Source organism: Akebia trifoliata, chromosome 2, assembly GCF_017979445.1.
Source record: "Akebia trifoliata isolate Shusen 1 chromosome 2, ASM1797944v1, whole genome shotgun sequence".
Classification (NCBI taxonomy): domain Eukaryota; kingdom Viridiplantae; phylum Streptophyta; class Magnoliopsida; order Ranunculales; family Lardizabalaceae; genus Akebia; species Akebia trifoliata.
Genome location: NC_141376.1, coordinates 8574605 through 8597471, shown reverse-complemented (window position 1 = coordinate 8597471; position 22867 = coordinate 8574605). Strand labels below are relative to the sequence as shown.

The 22867-nt window shown below is 35.1% G+C and overlaps 3 protein-coding genes across 7 annotated transcripts; 1 reads left to right on the top strand and 2 right to left on the bottom strand.

Annotated features, from left to right (window-relative positions):
- Positions 1–1042: 1042 nt before the first annotated feature.
- Positions 1043–7835, top strand: TRB1 (telomere repeat binding factor 1). 3 transcript variants are annotated; one of them, XM_086427766.1, is made up of 8 exons: positions 1054–1207; positions 2992–3054; positions 5062–5265; positions 5636–5856; positions 6231–6315; positions 6628–6711; positions 7048–7395; positions 7620–7835. In XM_086427766.1, the coding sequence occupies exons 3-8, from the start codon at positions 5116–5118 to the stop codon at positions 7632–7634; spliced, it is 903 nt and encodes a 300-aa protein (XP_086283892.1). In that variant the 5' UTR covers positions 1054–1207; positions 2992–3054; positions 5062–5115; the 3' UTR covers positions 7635–7835. The 3 variants fall into 3 exon arrangements, with proteins under 3 accessions (XP_086283884.1, XP_086283892.1, XP_086283899.1); XM_086427773.1 differs by having other exon boundaries at positions 1055–1184; XM_086427758.1 differs by lacking the exon at positions 2992–3054 and having other exon boundaries at positions 1043–1207.
- A 2059-nt stretch (positions 7836–9894) lies between these two features.
- Positions 9895–12432, bottom strand: LOC147409336 (LIM domain-containing protein WLIM1-like). The gene is made up of 5 exons (XM_086427745.1): positions 12032–12432; positions 10991–11087; positions 10871–10914; positions 10467–10556; positions 9895–10380 (listed from the first exon to the last, which is right to left on the bottom strand). Exons 1-5 carry the CDS (start codon positions 12164–12166, stop codon positions 10153–10155), a joined length of 594 nt encoding a protein of 197 aa, XP_086283871.1. The 5' UTR covers positions 12167–12432; the 3' UTR covers positions 9895–10152.
- A 4919-nt stretch (positions 12433–17351) lies between these two features.
- Positions 17352–21843, bottom strand: LOC147409335 (ADP-ribosylation factor-like protein 8a). Of its 3 annotated transcripts, none has more exons than XR_015173395.1 (7): positions 21627–21843; positions 20457–20538; positions 20325–20357; positions 20054–20175; positions 18262–18423; positions 17811–17999; positions 17352–17609 (listed from the first exon to the last, which is right to left on the bottom strand). XR_015173395.1 is itself a non-coding variant. In XM_086427726.1 (6 exons), the coding sequence occupies exons 1-6, from the start codon at positions 21662–21664 to the stop codon at positions 17882–17884; spliced, it is 555 nt and encodes a 184-aa protein (XP_086283852.1). In that variant the 5' UTR covers positions 21665–21843; the 3' UTR covers positions 17637–17881. The 3 variants fall into 3 exon arrangements, 1 of the variants encoding a protein (XP_086283852.1); XR_015173394.1 differs by having other exon boundaries at positions 17352–17586; XM_086427726.1 differs by lacking the exon at positions 17352–17609 and having other exon boundaries at positions 17637–17999.
- Positions 21844–22867: the final 1024 nt, after the last annotated feature.

Sequence of the window (22867 nt, the reverse complement as noted above, 5' to 3'; positions counted from 1 at the left end):
TTTTTATTTGGAGAACAAATTTTTAGTACATTTTTTTCAAAAGTAAAAAATAAAAAATTCCGCCAAGACTTCTATGATTGGTCAAGCAATAAACATAAGGAAAAAAAATAACAAAAATATGCCTCACAATCTTTTGGGTTTAGCCCATTGTGGACAGACACTTAAGGTTAAATTCCATCAAATCAATAGGGCATATAGGAGAATATATCCCTTGGGATTCATATGAAAACAAATCCCTAGGAAAATTGTACTGATCTCTAGCAAAGGCATCATCAAATTCTAATTCTAGAAACGAGGCTCTAGAATGGGAGCGGATCCTCTGTAGTTGTGTGGTTGAGAGAGTGCCACATAGCAGCGACTTTGAAATCCATCTGTTAGAAATTTGGAATTGCATGACCATTCATTTGATCAAAAAACTTTTAGTAAGGTTTATAATCTTACTTTGTTAGTGTTCAAAGTGTTTTTCTCATACAAAATCATGTCATTGGATTTTTTTATTTATTTAAAAAACACCCCTCTTTCTTACATCAATAATTTGAGAGTGTATAAATGTGAACAATATTATTTTTTAAGTTTAAATTATAATTTTAACACTTCAAATATCATTTTATATATTTATTTGTGAAAACATAAAGGCACCCCACTTAATCATTAGGGCCACCTATGTATAAAAGGCACCCTAATATTATTGGATTTGCAATTAAGGCAACCCAGAAAATGAAAGCAACCCAATATTTTTTTTAAAATGTTGATAATTTAATGTCGACATGTTTCTGAAGGTCAACAATTATAAATGTCAACATTAAACAAGACTTTTTTGTTCTATGTCGACATAAAAATGTTGCCATTTTTTATATGTGTCGATTTCTAAATGTCGACATTTGATGTTTTCCATGGGGTGTTCTAGTAACAGTAAAACATACATTAAATTCGCCACTTTTCAATTAGTCAAATTGCCCTTATCAATTCGTGGGGTGCCTTTATAATTTCGCTTCTAATAGGGCAAATTAAAAACCCTATTAACAATTTGTCCTCACTGTATATCCAACCCCGTATGAACCATACCGTACCGTCATAGAACCCACATGTGCTTGGTTCGACGTTTGGGGACTATATAAGAGACACCTCTCTCTCTCTCTATATGTATCTCGCTCCCGCGTTTGGCAGAAACGATCCCTATTTTGGTGAATCTTCGTATTCCTCTCAAGTAATTGCTAATCGTTCTCAACTTGTCTCCTTTATGTTCGATAATCATTTCTGGATTTCAAGTTGTAATTTTTTTCGAATTATTTTTTCTCTAATTTGGACCTTGATTTGTTTTTTTCCCCTGTAATCTTCTAGATATTTGAATCGATTTGTTTATCTAAAATTCTCTTGCCAATTGCCTTTCTGAATCTCCTCACAACTGTAGAATTTACGGTTCGTATATACAATTTAGTGTTATTTAATTATATATGGAATTTTTTGGACATAATTGTAACAATTTTTCTGCTTAATTTATTCAAAACTTGTATGGCTTATCAACCGCTTCAATCATCATCTGACGTTACAGTTCATAATTTAGGGTTCTTTCTTAATTATTAGTGTGTTGGAGCTGTGTGCAATTCTATTGGGATTCCACATAAGACACGCAAATGGGAGGAATCAGCCAAAATTTGAAGGAAATTATCTGTATGAATCCTCAAACCATGATAAAGATAGGGTTGGGGAAAATCTATCAGGGGTGAAACCCAACAAACTCTAGGAAAAATTCTATTTTGTTAAACTTCAATCTTTGATATAAATAATGATATGTAGTTACGTTAAGGTCAAAAGAAAAGAAAGGAAGCTAAGAAGGGCTTTTGATGTACAAAGATCGCCAATGCACACCCTTCATGTTTTTATTTAGATCTTGTTTACTGAGTACTTGGTTCTTACCAATGTGCACTTTTTTCCTTGATAAGTGAGTTGATTATTTTACTCATGGATGCTAAGTTGTTATGAGCTTCTCATCTCAAGGCATTTTCTCGGCCAAGAGAAAAACCAAGACTCTCTTGATAGAGAGAATCTTGAAATGTTCCAATGTTTCGTTCCTATCTCGGCCAAGTAAGATATTCTGAGTCGGTATAAAAGTTTATAAATGTGCATATGGGTCTATAGTAAGTAAAAAACAATTGTTCCTGTAAAAATTTAAGCTTTAGGTGCTTAAGTAGGCGATCTATGTGAGATATAGTCCAAAGATTATATGCTCTTATAAAGAATTGCCAAATCTCGGTGGAAACTAATCAACTAATTCATACGATTGGCTTAGTTGGATTCTTCATAAACTATGTTTTTTTAATGGCTTTGAGAACCACCTTGTTCCTCCCTATCTACAACGTTCGGTCATAATCAGGCCTTGTGTTTTGTAGTTAACTAAATTTACGTAGGTTCATGTTCTATCCTTGCTGCTACTTAACTTCTCTTTTTCACTATGATCAGGAAGTTTATGCTACCTTAAGATTTCCTATATATATCTTAGGTATTAGATTATGATCACCCCTGCTTATGTTATAGTTATTGGCAAGGTTTAAGACTTCATTTTGATACAATGATTTGGTCAAGTGAAAAATTGAGACGGTCTATTGAGACTAAAACATTCGGAGACAATTTGAAACATTCAGTGTTTTGGGGTCAATGTTTTGTGCCGGTTGTGGTAAATCCAGAATGTTCTACCAAAACATTCTGGAAGGGCATGCTACTTTTTACGATTGTTCTCAGTGCCCAAAGTTACCATATGGATTTGGACTAATCTATGATTAAGATACATAGTCTCTCTATTGCTTCATATTATTTTACCTGTTATCCATATTATCAACTCATTCTTGTCGAAGATATAGTTTGATTGATATTCTTAGAAGATCATTGGTGACAAGCATATAATGTTCTTCCCTTATTCCTTATTTTCCCTATTTATTATTGCTATGAAGGACTAAAACTTTTGCACTGATTGTTATTTATTTCTTTCTCCAGGCATGGAAGAATTAGTAAACGGTAGAGTTCTGATGGTTTGAATGTGGCAACCTCTCATATCCTGTAATATTGCCTGACTACAATACTTGTTGACCATGTGACCTTGCTGTGATTTATATGAGTTCTTCATCCCTTATTTGCTTGACTATTTGCTATCTTGTTATGGTTAAATGTGGAAACTTTTTGAGGTGGGATTAAAAAAAAAAGCTGTTTTTTTCCTTTTTTAAATAAAGTCGAATATTTTTTGAAAAGAAAATCCCTCAATTGTGGTGGTTTAGGTCCTCACAATGATGAAGATAATTTTCCTGCACAACTTGCTAAGTTGGTTAAAGCCTATGAGTTTTGATACCACAACTTGATTTGCAAACCCGCCTACACGGCTACACCTATTAATTACTAACTACTAACCTGCTCGCTTTAAAAAAAAAAAATCTCATGTGGCTCCACTCACAAATCCTGTACTTTTGATCCATGATTGGGTCACACATATGACCTTGAACCGTGTTCTTAATGAATCTGGGTAACTTGACCAACTCCAATGAAGGATATAATTTAATTATGTTTACTTAGAGTGGTCAAAACAACCACTGGGGCAGGAAATTCTTCTTAAATCATCGTAAATAATGAATAAAATCCTAACTGAAGATCAATACAGAACATTTTCTTTGACAATTCCAAAATCAGGAATGCAACAGTGTCTGTGGTCTATGCTATATGAATATTGGATTTTATCGAATTCCTCTTGCACTATGTGCCGACTTGGTATCACATATTCATGAGTCTGGGTGGATAATTAGTCTCGGAAGTGATGTATATGATGTTACAAATGGCGCCAGTTACTTATGCATTTATAGGCATTTGAGTGTGACGTAGGATCATGCTGAACTCTCATCTAGGTTACAAGGAAACTGGAGGTTACATGGATGGATATTTTACTGGCATCTGTTTAGATAACATCTAACATAAAACAGTCTAGTATGGCATAGCAAATGGTATTATCATAAACAATTGAAATGTAAGTGCCTGATCTCACACAATAAACCATTACACAACTTATTCAATTCTTGAAATAGTGAGATTTATGTCACCTGATCATAGGGGAAAAACTTAATATCATTTTAAATGTTCTGAAAGCCTTAGGTTTTGATACATATTTTTCGCAATTTATGTGGAAAAAGATTGTCCGGATTGCTGTGCCAAACATCTTAGAAGGGCTCTCACTTGCCTCAATCCATTTTATAGAAGATCCTCTGAACTTGTCACATGGACCTGCCCTTGTTCTCACCATGCTCATACTCCCACCATGTATTAGTCTCCCCTTACGATCAGCAGCCATTGAATTTACACTTGCTTAAACAGAAAGGCAGAGAAAAAAGCCTTTTCTCGTCACGTGTACTACTGGTCTGAAACTTCTCATATGAGTGAGGGTGAAATAAATGGACCCATTTGGACCTGCCATCTCAACTGCCTTGTATAACTAAACCCCGCCTTTGGGACAAAAGAGGTTGACCCCATTTCATATTTCAGTATGAAGGAGCTGCATTTATTCTACATTCAAACCGAAGCTATGTTAGGAACCATTCACCTAAATCATGCTTACTCGCTGTTCTACAAAATTCAGTCCAGTTTTTCTAGATCTTGTTGCTTTCAATTTTTTTGCATTTGATTTTATTCTGGATGATTTTCTCATTTTAGGATATAATTCTGTCTTGCTATTTGGATAAATTGTCGGTAACTTTGAGGAACATGATGATCTTTCGGCATCTATTGGAGTGATGTTTTGAGTTCTGGCATAGATGGAAATCTACTCTCCTTCATGATTTTGACAAATAACAGTGAACTAGTGGATGAGATGAATTTTAGTTGTTTTGTTTCATATTTTAGCTTCAAATTGTTAATAATAGTATTATTACCATTATTATTCTTTCTCATTAAAATGTTGTCTTTCTCATTAAAATGTTGTTGTTCATTAAGCTGAAGTTGTCCCTAGAACCATTCAGTTATCAGAAGATTTATGAGAAATCCTGTTTTATTTGTTTGTGATTTATCTGCTTTGATTTACTGATACAGGGCACGAGGTTTAGATGTTCAGGTTCTTCTAAAAAGATTTCATTTCTCCTGTTAATGGGCGCTCCTAAGCAGAGGTGGACATCAGATGAAGAATCAGCCCTTAAAGCTGGCGTAGTTAAGCATGGGGCAGGAAAATGGCGCACAATACTTAAAGACCCAGAATTCAGTGTTGTATTGTCTTTGCGTTCGAATGTGGATCTCAAGGTATCAGTAACATGTATTGAATAAGCAAATTTAGTTCTCTTCGAAAGGAAATTCCATCAGTTTATTTATTTATGGGTAAGCTGGACTTGAGCCCACGACCTCAAAGTTGCTTTGCAATTGTCAAACGAGCTATGGCTCTAAGCCCAACTCCATGAGTTTTTTTTAGTGATGTTGAATCTTGCTTAGGCTAGATTTTAGTTCTTTCTTTCAACACTGTGGATATGACATACCAAATAACAGTTCCTGCTAAGACCAGTCTTGTGTTGTTTTCAATAAAATTTCACTTAAAAAAAAAAACCCAGTCTTGTGTGGTCTTCCTGACTTTTATCCTCCGAAGCTGATAAGATGTGTATGTTTCAACTTTGGATAGGACAAGTGGAGAAACATGAGTGTGACAGCAAATGGATGGGGGTCTCGTGAGAAGGCCAGGTTAGCACTCAAGAGGAGTCAACATAGCAGTCTTAAACATGATGAAAACGAGTGGGCCATTAGTACAGTAGTTCAAAGCGATGAGGAAATTGTTGATGCTAAGCCTCTGGCAATTTCTAGTGGATTGTTGCAGATTGCTGGTCCAAAAAAATCTATTTCAAGGTTATTCATTTCTCATTATTGGATGTTACATGTTTATTTTCTAAACTTTGATGTGTGGATGGTTCAAAACTTTGTTACTTATGAGTAGTTTATGTTCTTAGTTTTGTTTTGATTCTGAATCCCTTAAGGGTTGGGTCGATCTAGTTCTGGTATATTCTCTCAGTTCAAATCCTTGACGAAGTATAAAATTGTGAAAGAGTATATGAAATATGTAAAACTTCGTGAAAGGCTAATACGGTATTCAAGCATTCCCTATAAGAAATATAATTGCTTGAAACTGATTTCTTCTGCTGTATCCATGCCTAAGGGTGCATTTATGAGCATATTGTGATGTTTCTTAACGTCTTATGTGGACTTCCTTTTAATGTTTATAGGCTGGACAATCTTATATTAGAAGCTATAACCAAATTGAAGGAGCCTAGTGGATCCAACAAGACTGCTATTGCTATGTACATTGAGGTATGTACATTTCTTATGTATCTCGAAGTTATTTTTTAGAAATTTCTATCGTATATGCAGAAAATAAAAATTATACTAGTTCTAACTGCATGGCTTTCACATACCAAGAATACTTCTAGGCTATTCATGGTAAATCACACTCACTATATAGACCCTCATGAATTGTCAAGTTCAATGTTTAAGCCCAAGTACACTGCAAGAACCCTTGTTGGATCATTTTGCAACATACAGAAAACCTCATGCACGTTCAGCTCAGGAGTAAATGTGCAGCATTTTTTAAATGGGTTCAACCTTTTTTTTTTTTCTGTGTAGGATCTGTACAATGCGCCTCCAAACTTCAAAAGGATCTTGTCATCAAAATTAAAGGGTTTGACCGCGAGTGGAAAATTAATCAAGGTAAGTTATTTTCCTTTTTCTCTCAGTTGTGCCCATGAATCTTATTGAATCGATAAAGCCCACAAACTCTTAAGATTCCAAAAATACTATTCATGATCTTCTTTTTCTTATAAAAGGGCTAAATATACATTCAAATTGATAAAAGTAGACTAGATATTTCTTGTCCTGTCATGGAAGACTTATGTATGGGATGACTGGGATGACATGTGTGTTACTTTGACCAACCACCGTGATTTGTCTTTTACTTTCTACTCTAGGGTAATTGATATTTTTTTCTCATTGTGATCCTGTATTCGTGTTTTGGATCATTATGATGGAACTTTCCATTGTTAACAGGTAAAACGCAAGTACAGGATTGCACCAAGTGCTTCTTTCTCTGAAGGAAGGAGTTCTGGGGTGCTACTCCTGGAGGGACGACAGAGGGATTCTCCTAGAGCAGAAAAAGAAGATATCAAAATTCTTACAAAATCCCAAATTGATGCTGAGCTTGCAAAGATGCGAAACATGTCTGCACAGGAGGCTGCTGTAGCTGCTGCTCGAGCGGTTGCGGAAGCAGAAGCTGCCATGGCAGAAGCTGAAGAGGCAGCGAGGGAAGCAGAAGCAGCAGAAGCTGATGCAGAAGTAGCACAAGCTTTTGCCGATGCAGCAATGATGACTTTGAAGAATAGAAACACGTCAAAGCTGGTAAATTTTTTTATACATTAATCTTATGTAGATATATATGTATATGTACATTAATCTTATGTAGATATATATGTATATGTACATTAATCTTATGTTAATATACTGGTCTCTCACCAGGCTATAACTTTTTTGTTTGTTTGTTATTGGAATCTTTTGCAGTTGCACTTTCTTTCTTTTTCTCTATGGTTTTTAATTGTATTGGAATCTTTTACAAATGTGTGCAGATGGTCCATGCATGAGGGAGATTTCTCAAACAGGTTGTCTTTGCAGATTGTTGAGCTGGGAGACTGCTCAAGGTCTACTTTCACATGATTCATCTCCCATGAACACGTCTGTAAATATTGATAGTTTTTTTTTTTGTATATGTGGTTAAATGCAAGATTCATCCATGCCAACTACTTTTGAAAATCTAAGAATCAGCTTCACAATTATTATTAACATTTTCATCTGTCCAAAAAATGTTTTTCTTTTTTGTCAGATCTTGGCGATAAGGTTTTTTGGTTCTTCATCATCGGACATGCCATATGTCCAAGACATCATATATATATATATACCTAAAATATTATTCTTATTGTCTTTTTAGTACAAAAAATAAGGATTTTTGTTGTAATTGTTCAGTCACACATTTATATTACAAATATTTGAAAAGTTATTCATGAAAATAATCATTAAATGGTTATAACAAAACCTTTGCTTTATAGCACCAAGAACAATTGAAATACTTTTTTAGGGATATATATGGAAGAAACATTACTATCAATGACTATTTGCTTTATCAACATGCAGATGGATTATTTTCTCCTCTCTTAACCTTTCGTTGGTCAATCACTTGTCTTTTGTTTTCCTCTCTTCCTTCAAAAATGGGTTTTTTTGTTTTCTAGAATGATTTCAAAACCCTTAACTTCAATGGGCAATTTGGATTTTCCCCCCACATTGCTCACAAGATCTTCTATGATAGACCAATCAAATGAGCCCACATGCATTGGGGGCATACCCAATTTACAGAACTACGATTATTTAGTCTTTAATAGAAAAACTCTCATTGAGATATTTGCAATGACGTGTATTGATGGATAAATTGGAGTTTGTTGGTGCTTATGGTATGGACATCTTGTTGGGGGTTGAGGTAAAAGAGGAAAAATAATGAAAGTTGAAGAGGTGATAAGAAAGGGGGGAGAGAGGAAAGATAATAAATGGGTTAAAAGAGGTATCGGAGGAAATGAAGTAAAATTAGAAGGGTATCATTAAAAAAGAGGTAAAAGATTTATATTAAAATCGAAGGGATATTTATAAAAAGAGGGAAGGGAAGGGAGGGGGGGGGGAGGGGGACAACAGTTAAAGGGGGTAAAAGATGAAAGATAGTAAAAGTAAAAGAATATTATTGAAAAAGAGAAGGAGGAGGAGAGGAAAGATAATAAAGTTGAAGGGGGTTGAGAAAAATGTAGTGAATAGTTTGGATCATACTAAATGAACGTAACTATAGGCTGAAGTGGGACTTACAATTGTGTTTTATTATATAAAATTTTAAAATTATACCCCGTAATTATAGTTGGAGTGAGACCTACAATTGTGTTTTATTATATAGATTTTTAAAATTAATCATTATTTAATTTTTTTTATAATACTCTTAAAATCTTATTTTTATGATTAATAGTATTGTAAAAGAATGGTAACATGGTCATTCAAGTTAATTCTCGTTTACTTATTTCAATATTTACTTTTATTATTGCTATAATTTTTTTTTTATAGTATTCAACAAACCAATTCCATTGCTACCACAATCTTCTTTGTTGGATTAATAAAATAATTTAAATGCCCTTACATTTAATCTTTAGTAAAAAAAAAATCCTTGATTTTTCTTCCTCAACCCGCTCATCTCCAAACTCTTGTGAAAATCTTTTACGCTCACATTCAACCTTAAAATTCTATCAACTTCAAACTACAAACCTATAAAACGAGATAGGTTTTTCTAAGGAAGTAGAAGATGATGGAATTTTTGGATAGAAAAGTCAAAATAGTTTCTATAAAAGTTTAAGGTGAGGTTAAAAACGATGGATTGAAGATAATGATGAATAGTTAAAATAATTTTTCATACCGGTTGAAGAGCTTGGAGATAAGGATTTTGGGGAGAAAAATCAAAGGTATCTGACTAGAGGTTGAAGACGAGGGCACTTAAGTCTTAGTCTAGAGACGAGACTGAGGTCGGGGGCATATCATCTTTTTCAAAACACAGAGGTTGTCATCCTCAACCCAAAAAATCTTGATTTTTCTCTCCAAAAATATCCATCATCTTCAACCTCTAGGTTTAAGCTTTTTACTTGGGTCATCAACCTAAAGATTCTATCTTTTTTGCGGCACGTTCACTTTAAATAATAGCAGAGTCAGGGTAGTATAGTCATTTTCCCATTCCATCAGTGTATAATTATATTCCTAATAAGAGGTGAACATCACAAAATCATTATGGATCATTAAGGTTTATTCAAAATCAACAGCAACCCAAATAAGAATTGAAAACTGTTAAATTCAGAAAAATCACCACAGTATTCTTGATGATCAAAAAGATCATAACACATCTTATCTGAGCTCCCCACTATCTCACATAACAACCCAATGCAGAAAAACACATAGAATCGACAAATTTAAATCGCAAACATCAATAACAATTCAGTCTTATAAGTTGGGGAAGAAAAAACAGTATCAGACCATAGATGAATAAGGGAACACTCTTAAGAGATATCTACTATATAGAGATGGAAATTAGGACTTGGCAGCAACTTCTGTTGCAGTTACATTCTCTGTCACCGCTTGTTTGTCGTGATCGCTCTCGAGCTGACTGTAGTTTCCTTTCTCCTTGAATAGTTGGATGTGATGGTGCCTACAGTAGAGCTTCCCCTCATGTGCAATGTAGTTAGATGGGCTGATAACACACCCTCCATGGGTGCATTTGAAACAGCTCTTGTGATATATACTTCCATCCACTGTTACCTGTAAAAGAAGACAATTATTACCGATATATGTTCATGTGTGAACTCTATATCTATATGCATCATCACAAAGTTGACGATTGTTACCTTTTCAATTGGATACACAGTTTTCTTACAGTCCAAACATTTTTCTCTTGTTCCCCCAAACTTACTCGAGACTTTGTTGGTTATAGGATTCTGTTCAAGGCAACCCATGTTCAAGATTAGTAGGAGGAAGAACTATGAACTTTTACAGAAAATGGAATCAAACTTGTGGCATGTAGGGAAGGATTCCCATTATTTGTTAGGCCTCTCTAAGGAGATCTGAAAATTTCTGGGAAGTTTTTGGTTCGATGGAGGGGTCAGGACCCACCAGGGAGACCTTCATGACCCAAGAGCTTAATCAGATTATCATAACTTTACCATCGATAAACCCATTCACTAAGATGTGCTATAAGACACATCTAATGAAACAAAGATATGCAAGAATCTATATTCCAAGGGCATATTACCTCAGTATCTACGAGTTTTTCTGGTTTCACAATTTTTGGCGTTCCTGAAAGAAGTTTAAAAGTCAGAAACCCGGAACTTAGCAATGCATTGAGTGTATTACGATTTGTTGTTAGTGTTACCTTCGAAACTCTTGTCCAGACTGCCGGTTCTCTTAAAGAGTTGATCAAAGTGAGGCCTACAGTACAGAACTCCTTCAAAGGAATTGTAGTTGCTAAGCTGCAAAAAGAAGCAAAGCATGAGTTAAAGCAGTTAGTTTTAATGGGAATAGAGACATCGAAACAGAGAAATTTTGAACTCAATAACCGATGTCAGATCTGCTTGAATTATAATTATCCCAGCCGGAAAAAAAAAAAAAAAAAAAGGTAAAATAGAGGAATGAAGGATTGAGTCCTTTTGGAAGGCCCAAAAGAACATGGATTGAGATATTAAAAGCAGATAAGAACACACTTTCAATAACATAAGACATGGCTCTGGACATAATTGAACGGAGGAACAAGATTTGTTTTGCCAACCACAAATCTTTGGAATAAGGTTTTGATGACGACAATGTTAGTTCTTCAGAATTGTTTTTAGGGAACAAAGGATCAATTATTATAGGCACCCATAATGATCAGACTTTGCAGAAAACCAGGGATCGGATAGCAATCGATTGCTTACAAGAGATCTTGTTAGGAAGAACACTTAGGAGTGAATCTGATGAAAAACGAACACCACAGCTGAAACTTCATATTAGTTTGAAAGTCTTGAGTTTTATTTAATTGGGTCATCAAAATTAGCAAAAACCCACTTAAAACTATAGATGATTATGATAGAAATTTGTTCAAGAAGAAAAAAAATAAAGTCAATTTAGATAGTTTAGGAATTTTCAATAAAACCCAGTGAGAAAAAGCGCTTTGATACAAGTTGAAGGATCTAAAAAGACTACAAAAAGACAAGAAGTTACAACAATCGAAAGATCTGATGATACATTGACACGTGCCTTGACAAAACATATAGATCTAGACTCTAAGATAGAATTAAATGGTCATATTAATTTGTGATGAAATCCTAGTTAAAGAATTTAACAACTATACTAAACATTAAAAGAAAAAAAACAGATTAAGAAAGAAAAACCAATTGAAACCGAGAACGTAAATGGACCACCAACATAATATTAATACCTTGAGAGTTCCTCTGCAATGGTGGCATCTGAAACAGGCCTTGTGAAAGATTCGATTATCGGCTGTGAGCTGATCCACCAGATACACTGTCTTCTCACAAGCCTTGCATTTCTGGGTTGTTCCTGCAAATGCCATGGCTTTTCAAAATCCCAAACAAACAAAGAACAACTAAATCCCCTCAACCAAACTAACTTCTCTGTCTTTAAAATATAAATCTCTCACAATTCTTCAAAGAGGAAGAAACAATGAGAGGAGGTGAGAAAGACAGACAGAGAGAGAGAGAGAGAGAGAGAAAGAAATGTGAGGATTGAAGATTATTGCGGAGAGAGGAAGCAAAATTATAGATAATCAAAAGGAGTGGAATTTAACAATCATTTTTGTCCGAATTTGAAGCACCCCCACAATCCCAATCCCAACAGCCTTTGCTTTTCTTTCATTTCTCTCTCTTCTTCTTTTCAAACGGAGCCGTTAATAGTTCTCTATTTCGTGCATTCCGTGCTACCGTTTTAAATTGCATACGGCTCTCTTTGACCGATTGATTCTCTAATCATCCATGGTTTTAAGTACGAAAAGGGCAATTTTTTTATATTGGGTGGTTGGGATCCTGCATGTGTGCCACGTGTACTCGGTAGCAGTTTACAAAACTGGAATTGTTTCAGGCAGTTAGTATAGGAAGAAAAACATGAAAACATGGTGGGCCCGGGGTTTTGATTGCCAGCATTTCATGATCCAATTCCTAGCTGGCTTGTCTTCTCTCTCTCTCTTAAAGAAAATAATGGGTTTGTATAACATTTACGGTACTCTTCAGCTAGATACGCTGTGGTCCAGCTATGGCGACAATGCGAGAGGATGATCATGAAACAGATGTATTGTGGGCCTGCGTCGGTTTTGTGATCCAAGAACCGACTGATGGGTTGACTCTTTTGTTCTAGATTGTTGACCTAAATCAAAGTCTTTTCCTATAACCATATCTAAAGATAGTGTGAGATATCAACTAAGTGGGACCCTTGGAAGTTAAGTGATGGTAGTAGTTTCTCTATCTGCATCTGCATGTGCCATGCACGTGCATGGCATCTAGTGTAATTGTTACAACAGATATACAGGTGATAATTGCTCATGTTTGGTACATGGAATGACACGTGGGTCCTTCAATGTAATCATGATAGCCAACTTCGATCCTACTCCATTGATGATGTCAAATGAGTGCCTAACAGCTCTTAGCCTCTAACTTTCTACTGGTTAAAAACTCGAATGAGTGGAATCGACTCAGATGTTGGAATGGACTCGGAGGCCATAATCAAAACCGAGTCAATTTGTCCCATTTATTCTGATATAATATATTTGCATTTACGATTCGGGCTCACTGTTCATTTTAATTATCAAAACATGAACGATAACAAATTCGGAGGTTTTTAAAGTGACTATTTTGTAAGTTTAAAGTGATTCACTTTAAACTTACAAAATAGTCACTTTGTTCTGAATTTTTTTTTATAACGAAAATGTGATTATTCATGTTCTAACAATTAAAATGATCTGTGAATCAGAATTAAAAAAAGAAAAATGTTGAAATGAGAAAAAATATTTTCTATGATTCTCACAAGTCTGACATGGGATGTGCACATAACCATAGATGTGTTTCCTCGCGATATGAGTAAAAATCATCTACGGTTATGTATGCATGTCCACGTCAGAATTGTGAGAATCACTATAAATCCTATGTCACCCCAGCACGACTCTTTTAAAAAAAAAACCCCACTTTCAGCTCAGGAAATAGTAATTCACCCTACAATTATTGTAGCATTTATTAAGATTTCTATGGTGACATCGGGGGGGTCCTTTTTATTTGATCAATATTCTCTACTCTCTCATCTTCTTTCTGAGAGTGATGGTGGTCCTCTTAACCACATTAAGTGTGTGCAGAAAATACTATGACGATCAAATTAGTCGAACATACGATAGGAATTCAATTTAGAAATAATGGAAATTATGTTTATTTTTCTTCGATAATTACTTATTTATACATTTGGGATCTCTGGTGCCAGTAAATATAGGTAAGGTCATATCAACTAGGGATCAGATGAAACGTGTCGAGATAAAAACTTCTTTGTTGTGATGATTAAGGAATGTCAGGTCTGTGCACCTTTCTTCATTGTGCAATATTGGTGGGTGGGCTTCTCTCAAGTTTTTAGCAAGGTTTTAATTCACATGAACTTAAGAAATCATAGCTCGTGTGAGTAGAGTTGATTATTTAGGAAAAGTATATTGATTTTGCGCTTGAGACTTCGAATCCTTCACTCTTCCTCTCAGTACCGATTTGTTAGAGAGGAAAACAACTATGAATATAAGAGGGTCACTGGACTTAACAAGGGTATGACACACCCTAAAGTCTCGAGGGAAATAAACACAAACTTTTTTAAATTTATGAACATTTAGGTTTGAAACGGTTGGGAAGCATGGTTTTTAAACTTGGTATTACGTCTCGTCTCGTTTAGCTCTGATACCAAGTTGACTCAGACAATACGTCTCGTCTCGTTTGAGTTGTCTCCTTTGACATTGAGACAATAGTTTTTAACCATTTAAAAATTCTAAAAAAAATTCAAAATAATTCCTATAAAAAAATGAATCCAAAAAAATATAAAATTAAAAAAAATCGATTTATGAGTGAAAGAATTAAGGGTTGAGGGTTTAACTCATTTGTATCGATTAACTCAGATGAGATTTTGAAAATCTCGTCTGATACGTCTCGTTTAACTTGAGTTAAATCATTACTGTGTTGTCTCGTTCGTATCACCCGAGATAATCGAAATATCATCCGAGACGACCCGTTTATATCACGATACGCGGTCCTCTCAAATACCAAGTTAACTTGGGCACTAGGTCTCGGTCTCGGCCGAGTTTAAAAATCATGTTGGGAAGAGATATTAGTTTGAGTCGGGTCGGATTCTCTCAAGTCAAACTGGATTCAACTAGATTCTAAGAACCAGTTCTAAAACCCAAACAAGAGTATACACTCTAGATCCATTATCTAAATTTTGGGCTGGGCCAAATTGGGTTACAGAGATCAGGCCCACTGAAACTTCAGTCTTTCTCACTTATAGAGTACTTTCAAGTCTCAACATTAAACAACGATGCTTTCATTTCCAAACCTGAATAACCAAAATCATAAACTAAAAAAAAAAAAAAAAAAAGCCCTCCATATCCACCAAAATCCCTCCTCGATCCCTACTGAGGTTTATCTTCCACACCAAACCCCTCCATCGATCTCTCTCCACAACAACAGCACCGAGAGTCGAGAGTCAATCGAAGACAAACTTCTCTCCCTCGATAAGCTCGAAAGGTACGATTACTCGATCCTCTTCAGGTGTAAACTAGGGTTAAACAAATACGGACCTGCGATCTCTGGTCTTGATTCCTCGTCTTCTGATTCATTTGGAGTTGGATCTGCTGCGGCGAATACGAAGGTAGTGGAGAAGACGGCTTTCGATGTAAAGCTTGAGAAGTTTGATGCGGCGACGAAGATCAAGATCATTAAGGAAGTTAGAACTTTCACGAATTTGGGATTGAAAGAAGCAAACGATTTGGTGGAAAAGGCGCCTGTTGTGTTGAAAAGGGGGATTACGAAGGAAGAGGCGAATCCGATTGTGGAGAAGCTTAAGGAATTGGGAGCTACGGTTGTGTTAGAATGATTTTAAGTTTTTTGTAGAAGATTTTGTTTTTTATTTGATTGAAGAATTTGAATTTTGAATGCCGTTACTTCTATTGAAAGTAGAAATTGCAGATTTTGATTCAAAGATGTAGCAGAAACCCTACGGCACAGATGATAGGATAAGATTATTCTTGTTTGCTTTTATGATAATAAAAAAATAATGATTACTTGTTTGGGTTTCTGATTTTGATGATATTTGTCAAATCAACTTTCAGGAAAATCATGGTGTTGATGCCACTTTGCCTTACTGATTTTCTTAATGTGCTCATCTTATTACCATTGAAACTATGATTTCAAAACTTGTTCGAGACTGATAAGTATTGCTCGAGGCATGAACGAGATGGACGGACAAGTCAATTTTTCGAACGGGATTTAATAACTCACATTCAATTTTCAAAATTTTGAACGAGATGGCTCAAATGCATCGAAAAACTTGTTCGAGACGACTCGATATTTAGCATGGACAAGACGAGACACGAAACTGAGTTTTAAAACCATGATTGAAACTGAGATAACTTGGTTGAGATGAGACTATGGTTATAAATCTCAACTGAGACCAAGATGACTTGTCCGATATGTTTTGACCTATAGTCCACCAATGAGACTGAAAGGCAAGTCAAACATATTGAACAAGATTTAAAATCATGATTCATTTTTCTCTTTGTTGAATGAGACGAACTCATATGTATCGGAAAACTTGTCTGAACCGACTTGGTCTCGCACTTGAACGAGATGAGACATCAAAAAGGGTTTTAAAACTCACGAGACTGAGGTTTTGTTTTAATCAAATAGGTTTGTTTGGCTGGAGTTTCTATTCCTAGTGAATGCTACATTTTGGTCATTGTTATTGTTGGGGTTGGTTCCTTCAATTTTCAAGGCAGAATATGCTGCAAAAATAAACAGTTAAAGTTTCTATTTCTCATATTTGACTTAATTTTTTCTCTTTCTTCCATCACATCCATCCATCCATCCCATGTATTGCTTCTCGAGTCTTTCCAACCATGCATGTGGTTCCAATACTTGATAAGAATGCTATTTCTATCAAGTAAAAATAACTCAAAGAGTTGTGCAGGGTGACATAGGATTTACTGTGATTCTCACAATTCTGACGTGGACATGCATACATAACCGTAGATGGTTTTTACTTGTATCATGAGGAAACACATCTATGGTTATGTGCACATCCCACGTGTCACTTATGAGAATCGAAGTAAATTCTTTTTGTCATTTCAGCATTTTCCTAACTCAAATCCACTGGCATCATTGTTCCAAATAATGAGAAAGGGTTTTCTGCATATAAAAAAAATCAATAAATTCAAGGCTCCTTGTGATTGGAATTGTTTCTGAGAAGCTAGTCAATTTGTTCACTTAAATATATTTTTTTAATCTTCATTAATCACTTTCCATTGCTTAATATTGGAAACCTCTTCTTGTGATGTTTCCACGCTGAGTTAAAAATTGGCAAAAATCAGTATTTCACAATTCTAGTACAATATTTGCCATTACTTGCAAGAAAAATTCAGTATTCTGTGTAGGGTAAAAGGATTATTTCTCTTTGTCATTTTGCCTGGATGAAATTGTAGGAGGAACGCCAATAGATTATAAACTAAGAGAGTCAACTAAGACTGTTTGGGCATAATCCACGAAGACTGATTACAACCCAATTAAAAGAAATAATCAAATTGAAGGTCCTGAAATAACGAGAGAAATACCTGAAAGATGTCCCCTCTGACATGTCAATGTTTTACTTTCCCCTTTGAAATTGCTTTTAAAACTTGCTGTTCTTTCATGTTTCACCATCTTCATCTTTTATATTAGATTACGTAACCATCAGAATTCTTCCCAAATTCTGCAGATGCAATAGAAGCAACTCTATTCATACGAATCAGTATCGATACATAAGAATCCAAAGCCTCTATATAACACTGATAGGGAAATAGCTTAGCACCATAAAATCCCACATGTTCTCCCAAAATGAAGGAAATAATATAACCTTTACTGTAAAAAAGCCAAATAATAGAGAAAAGACAATAGTCGAACAATCTAAAGCCTGGTTAAAAGAGCAAATCTCACCACCATCAACCCCAAGGAAGTGTTCTGAAATCTTAGTAACAGAAACTCCATACTTGATAAGATTTATCTTCTCAGTTTTTTGACTTGGAATGCTTGACTAGCCAATCAATAACAGAGTCAATGTTGGTCGAGTTTTTACACGAAATCATGAAGCAACAAACTTCTCTGTCCGTAATCAACTTGAGCTCCCTGCACAGCACAAACTTCTTAGCACCAATTTTTTTTACTACAGATGTTAATGGTAAGGCCCATTGTTTCCAAAAGGATTCCAAATTATATCTGGATGGGGTCGGCTTGGGATTTTCAAAATTTTAGCAAATGAGATGATTAGAAAATAAAAAATTATTTCTTTTTGCTTTTTAGGACAATCCATTTAAAGAGGCATGATGGGTTTTTATCAATATTGTGAAACAGAAGTTACAGAAGGAGAGAAAAAGCCATCTCCACTTACATTTGATCAGTTAAAGCAAGTTTGGACAAAGCTTCTGGCTTGTCAATTTTGTTACCCAGCACCAGTAAGGGGATACCACTCAGTGATGGCTTGCTCAATAGGTCGTGAAGTTCACTTCTTGAGATGGCCAGGTTATCATGATCAGCAGCATCGATAACATAACTGCAATAGGTAGGAAATAATCAAGCCCTACAATTGTTGAATCATCATAAATGGTAGCATGCCATGAAATGAGGTTCACATACGATAAAATGGTACATATGCAGTAGATGAAACATCATTTAATTACTAAGGGTTGTATGGTTGCATAGGGAAAATGATTTACCCTGGAAAAGTAGACACAACCAAAACTCCAAGAACCTTCCTCGAGGATCATTGTTGGACCCAACTTCAATGTGGGTATTGGGTATCGCAAGAAGTGTTATATTACCTTCTTTTTCTGATCTTCATGGATATTTCATCCTAGAAATGCCATTTGTAGCTTTACATCTTGAGCATATTCAGAAAGCAAAGCAAAGGGAGAAACATCTCCCAACCCATGAATCCGAGATGGCCTACCAAAGTGTAAGCTTACAGGAATATCTGGTTGGGTAAGGAAGGCCACCAGTGCATGGTTTTAGATAAAGTAATGTTTTAAGTAAGGAATCCATTTTCTTTTGCTAGTTTTACCATCTTTGCAATTTTCATCACTTTTTATCGATAGAATTAAATTATATCAATAAAAGGAAACTAAAGGCGCTTCCAATACATAAAAAAGATCTAAATACACCATTTTTGGGTGATGGATCAGCTACACTGTTAGCTTGTATAAGATTAGGTTTACAAACAATATCAAATCAGTTCTAAGCCTTACTAAATATTGCAATAGTCTTCACTGGGTATGGAATGAAACCAAACCAAAACAAACATGCAAGTGCTAAAGAAAGTTATGGTTAAGCAACTGGAGCCCACAGGAAGAATCTTCAAAGAATTAACTAAGGTGGATGCTCATAGAAGACTAGGATTTCCTATGAATTAACAAGATGCCTTTCCCCTCATAAGTTCAACATAAGAAATTAGAAATAGCTTCTAAAATCAGGCGTATACTAAAAGCTTCAATAAACCTATAGTATAGTGGTGGCAATAAATGAGAGAAGAAATATAGTAAATAAAAAAGAGTAGTGCAAGTGTAGGAGTCCCATAGGATGAGAGGCAATACTAGTTCTGAATATTTATACATAGCCCCATCTAATAAAATATTACAAGTGCCATCCAATTAGTGAATCTTAAGTAATACATTATATATGATTTCGAACCAGGTCATGTATAAGGGCCACTCTGGTTCATGACTTGTATACATTATATATGATTTTGAACTAGGTCATGTATAAGGGCCACTCTGGTTCATGACTTGAATAGTCATAAATGCAATTCATGAATATAACAAAGTGGGCAGGCAGATCTATAGTCCCCGGAGCTTGGATTTCTTCATTATCAACATCATCTATACCTAATCTCAGATGTCAGGATCTGCAACATGGATCCTATTTCACCATTCAACTCTATTAACATCCTCCATCACCATTATATTGTTCAAAAAACTAACCCAATCCTACAAGGAACAATGGTACTATATTGAACAAGAAGTCTTTGACAATGAACGAGGATACTAGTTAACAACTTAAAATGCGTCAATGGTCATCTTAAAGTTTTTGGATTCAAGAAATAGCTTTTGTTAGGACTCTGCAGAATAGTATTAGAAACAAGCTTATCCATTAGGCAAGAAAAGTCAAATAACAGGTCGGATGCATACACAATAGCAGAAACAGCACGGCAGTATCTCTCCCACATACTGCGAAACCTGGGTTGACCTCCAAGATCCCACAACTTTATTGTGACATTCCCTTTAGTTACTTTCCGCATATTGAAGCCCACCTGTTGGACATAACATATGCAGACAATAAAATAAAATGTAATCAAAAGTTGTTATATTAAGGAATAACACATTCTAAAACCAGAAGAGTCACCACTAAAGTAAACAATTAAAGCTAGTCTAGACACCTCAGCAAAGAGGAATTACATACCGTAGGAATCATGTCTTCACTATATCCACCAGTCTATAAAGAAATCCAGAAGCACACATCTTAGCTTTGGTGACACACACACACACACACAAAAACATTATCAATTGATCATTCAACTAAATATTTACTCACTGCAATGACATTCACAAGCGAGGTTTTTCCAGCATTCTGAAGACCTATCAAAGAAAGCTCCATTTCTTGCTTAAAGAAAAGGCTGCAATAGAGACCAAAATAAAAGATGTATCCTGAATAGGCATTCCATGGATGATGTAACAGCAAACTAGTAGCAAAAGCAAACAAAAGAAACATCTAAAGCTCTCCAAGCATTTCTCATAAATATGCCTATGTTGGCAACTCCATCAAACTTTCAAGGGAACCTCTTCCTTCCACCTTGCACAAGAAATTATCCTAGAAAACCTAGGAGAAATTTCACCACCTTGCACAAAAAGTTCCCTTTTCATGTAAATCGATTAATATCAATTTATACACTAAAATGGTTGCTAAACGTTGGAAATGAACAACAAAATATTTTAGTAAAATTCAAGAACAATAGACGATCTTCCCAAACATTTTCTTCCTCTTTTATTTTAGTTCTTCTTTATATCCCCAAGATTACATATATATTTTTTCTATATTATATTGAGTTATTCTTAATGTCTCCTCAGATAGTAATATTTTCCAACATCCCAATGTAAAGAAATCTTATCTCATCATCATCGTTGAAACTTTGTCCCAAAGATTTGGGTGTACCGACCACAATTCAGTAAATCTTCTAAATAATATCGACAACTCAAATCTGATAGGATCAATGATTATCAAACTAATACAAACAACTATCGACAACTTTATATTTGTCAATGGTGATAAAAAGAAATAGAATCGAGGAAACATACTCGTGCAACATAATTATGAGATAAGGCCTAGGTTGATGGTGGTGATTATCATAGATGAAGTGGTGATTATCATAGATGAAGTACAGAAAAACTGAAATCCACCCAGGAAAGAACATAGATCAAGAAATCGAACTAATTTATTCCTCAAAATGCACAAAAAGCAGGCAGAGATACTGCCTTTGCATCTCTCTCTTCTAATTGAATGAAACTCCGTCCACCAATAGTTTTCTAGTGAAAGATTAAACTCAAAACAGTAACTAAACCCAATAAATGATTGTAGAAATTATTCTTAAACTAAAAAATAAATAAAAAATTCCGAATCCATTTAAATCTTAATATTTGTTACTTAAACACATAATATGATGAAATTAAATTCGAGAGAGACAGATAGAGAGAGGGAGATTCTTACCTTCGAAGCCAATTGAGGAAAGCTTCCCATAACCCCATTGAAGAACCAACAGAAAAATCAAACAACAAGAATTGCAGAGAAAGATTGAGAGATTAGGGTTTTGAGAATTAGAAAATAGATGATTAGACTTCTCTGCTTTTTCTCGATTGAACTATTTTCTTCGCAGGAGGACGAGCTTCCCTTCTCCTGCTCTAAAATGGCGTTCGTACGTCTAAAAATTAAAAACTTTAAATATAGTACAACTGTACAAGAAAACTTCTATTGTAACACCAACTGTTAATTATAGCACCCTAACTTTTTCTAAATTTTTATTCACACACCAATCACCTAAATCCAATGGAAGAGAGAGAGGAGAGTAGACACTCTTTTTGGAAAGAGTCAAGATCTAGTTCGATGTCTCGTTCTTATACATAGGAAAAGTGCCTACATAGCACGTTTAAATTGGAGAACATACACATTGGGCTCCATGCACAATTTGATTAGGAGCCCAAGGTGATCTTAAATTCCAATTGAATTATGCTATATAGACACCTTTCCTATTTTATAGGAGCAGGAGACCGTATTGGATCTTAAGTCTTTTGGAAATACAAGATTAAAAGCTATTATTGCTGAAGCAACTCAACAATAGTAATCGAGAGCTTCGACGAACTAGTATCAATCGAGATTAAAAGATGTAATTTTGTTGAGTGTGATTGATAACTAACATCAAGTGTGGTGTATCAAATGAACTACCCATGGCATTCAGTACGACCGATGTCTCAATCAACAACAACAACAACAACAACAAAAATGTATTAGAGAAGAGGGACAAAGGATTGGATCATTTTTCTAATGATTTATTTTTGGAGTCGAGTGATTTCAACATGCCAAGGATGCATTACTCAAATTGACAGGATGTAATCCATACTCATAGTCGAAGCAAATGTTACGACATTAATGAAAGCTGATTTATACTAACATAAGATGGACATATTTGTAATAATGAATAATGAGATTGTTTGCAATAGATCTTTCCGATGATGTCGAATAGAAGGGACATCGCTTAATGAATAAAAGTTACTCTAGGGTAACAGGTTGATCTTCCCCAACAGTTCACATCAACGGGAAGGTTTGACACCTCGATGTCGGCTCTTCGCCACCTGGGACTGTAGTATGTTCCAAGAGTTGGGTTGTTCGCAATTAAGAGTCGGAATTAAATAGAAGTAAAATTTGTGTATTTTTGGATCATTGGGAATATATAT

Bases quoted from the DNA above. Each gene is read 5' to 3' on its own strand.
- TRB1 (XM_086427758.1), top strand. From the start codon at position 1,142: ATGTATCTCGCTCCCGCGTTTGGCAGAAACGATCCCTATTTTGGTGAA. The intron at 6,316-6,627 runs GTATGTACATTT...TTTTCTGTGTAG, and splicing joins CTATTGCTATGTACATTGAG to GATCTGTACAATGCGCCTCC. The intron at 6,712-7,047 runs GTAAGTTATTTT...CATTGTTAACAG, and splicing joins CGAGTGGAAAATTAATCAAG to GTAAAACGCAAGTACAGGAT.
- LOC147409336 (XM_086427745.1), bottom strand. From the start codon at position 12,166: ATGGCATTTGCAGGAACAACCCAGAAATGCAAGGCTTGTGAGAAGACA. The intron at 11,088-12,031 runs GTATTAATATTA...TTCTTTTTGCAG, and splicing joins ATTGCAGAGGAACTCTCAAG to CTTAGCAACTACAATTCCTT. The intron at 10,381-10,466 runs GTAACAATCGTC...CTTCTTTTACAG, and splicing joins CTGTGTATCCAATTGAAAAG to GTAACAGTGGATGGAAGTAT.
- LOC147409335 (XM_086427726.1), bottom strand. From the start codon at position 21,664: ATGGGGTTATGGGAAGCTTTCCTCAATTGGCTTCGAAG. The intron at 20,358-20,456 runs GTGAGTAAATAT...ATTTCTTTATAG, and splicing joins CGCTTGTGAATGTCATTGCA to ACTGGTGGATATAGTGAAGA. The intron at 18,000-18,261 runs GTAAGTGGAGAT...TGTGCTGTGCAG, and splicing joins CTTGCTTTAACTGATCAAAT to GGAGCTCAAGTTGATTACGG.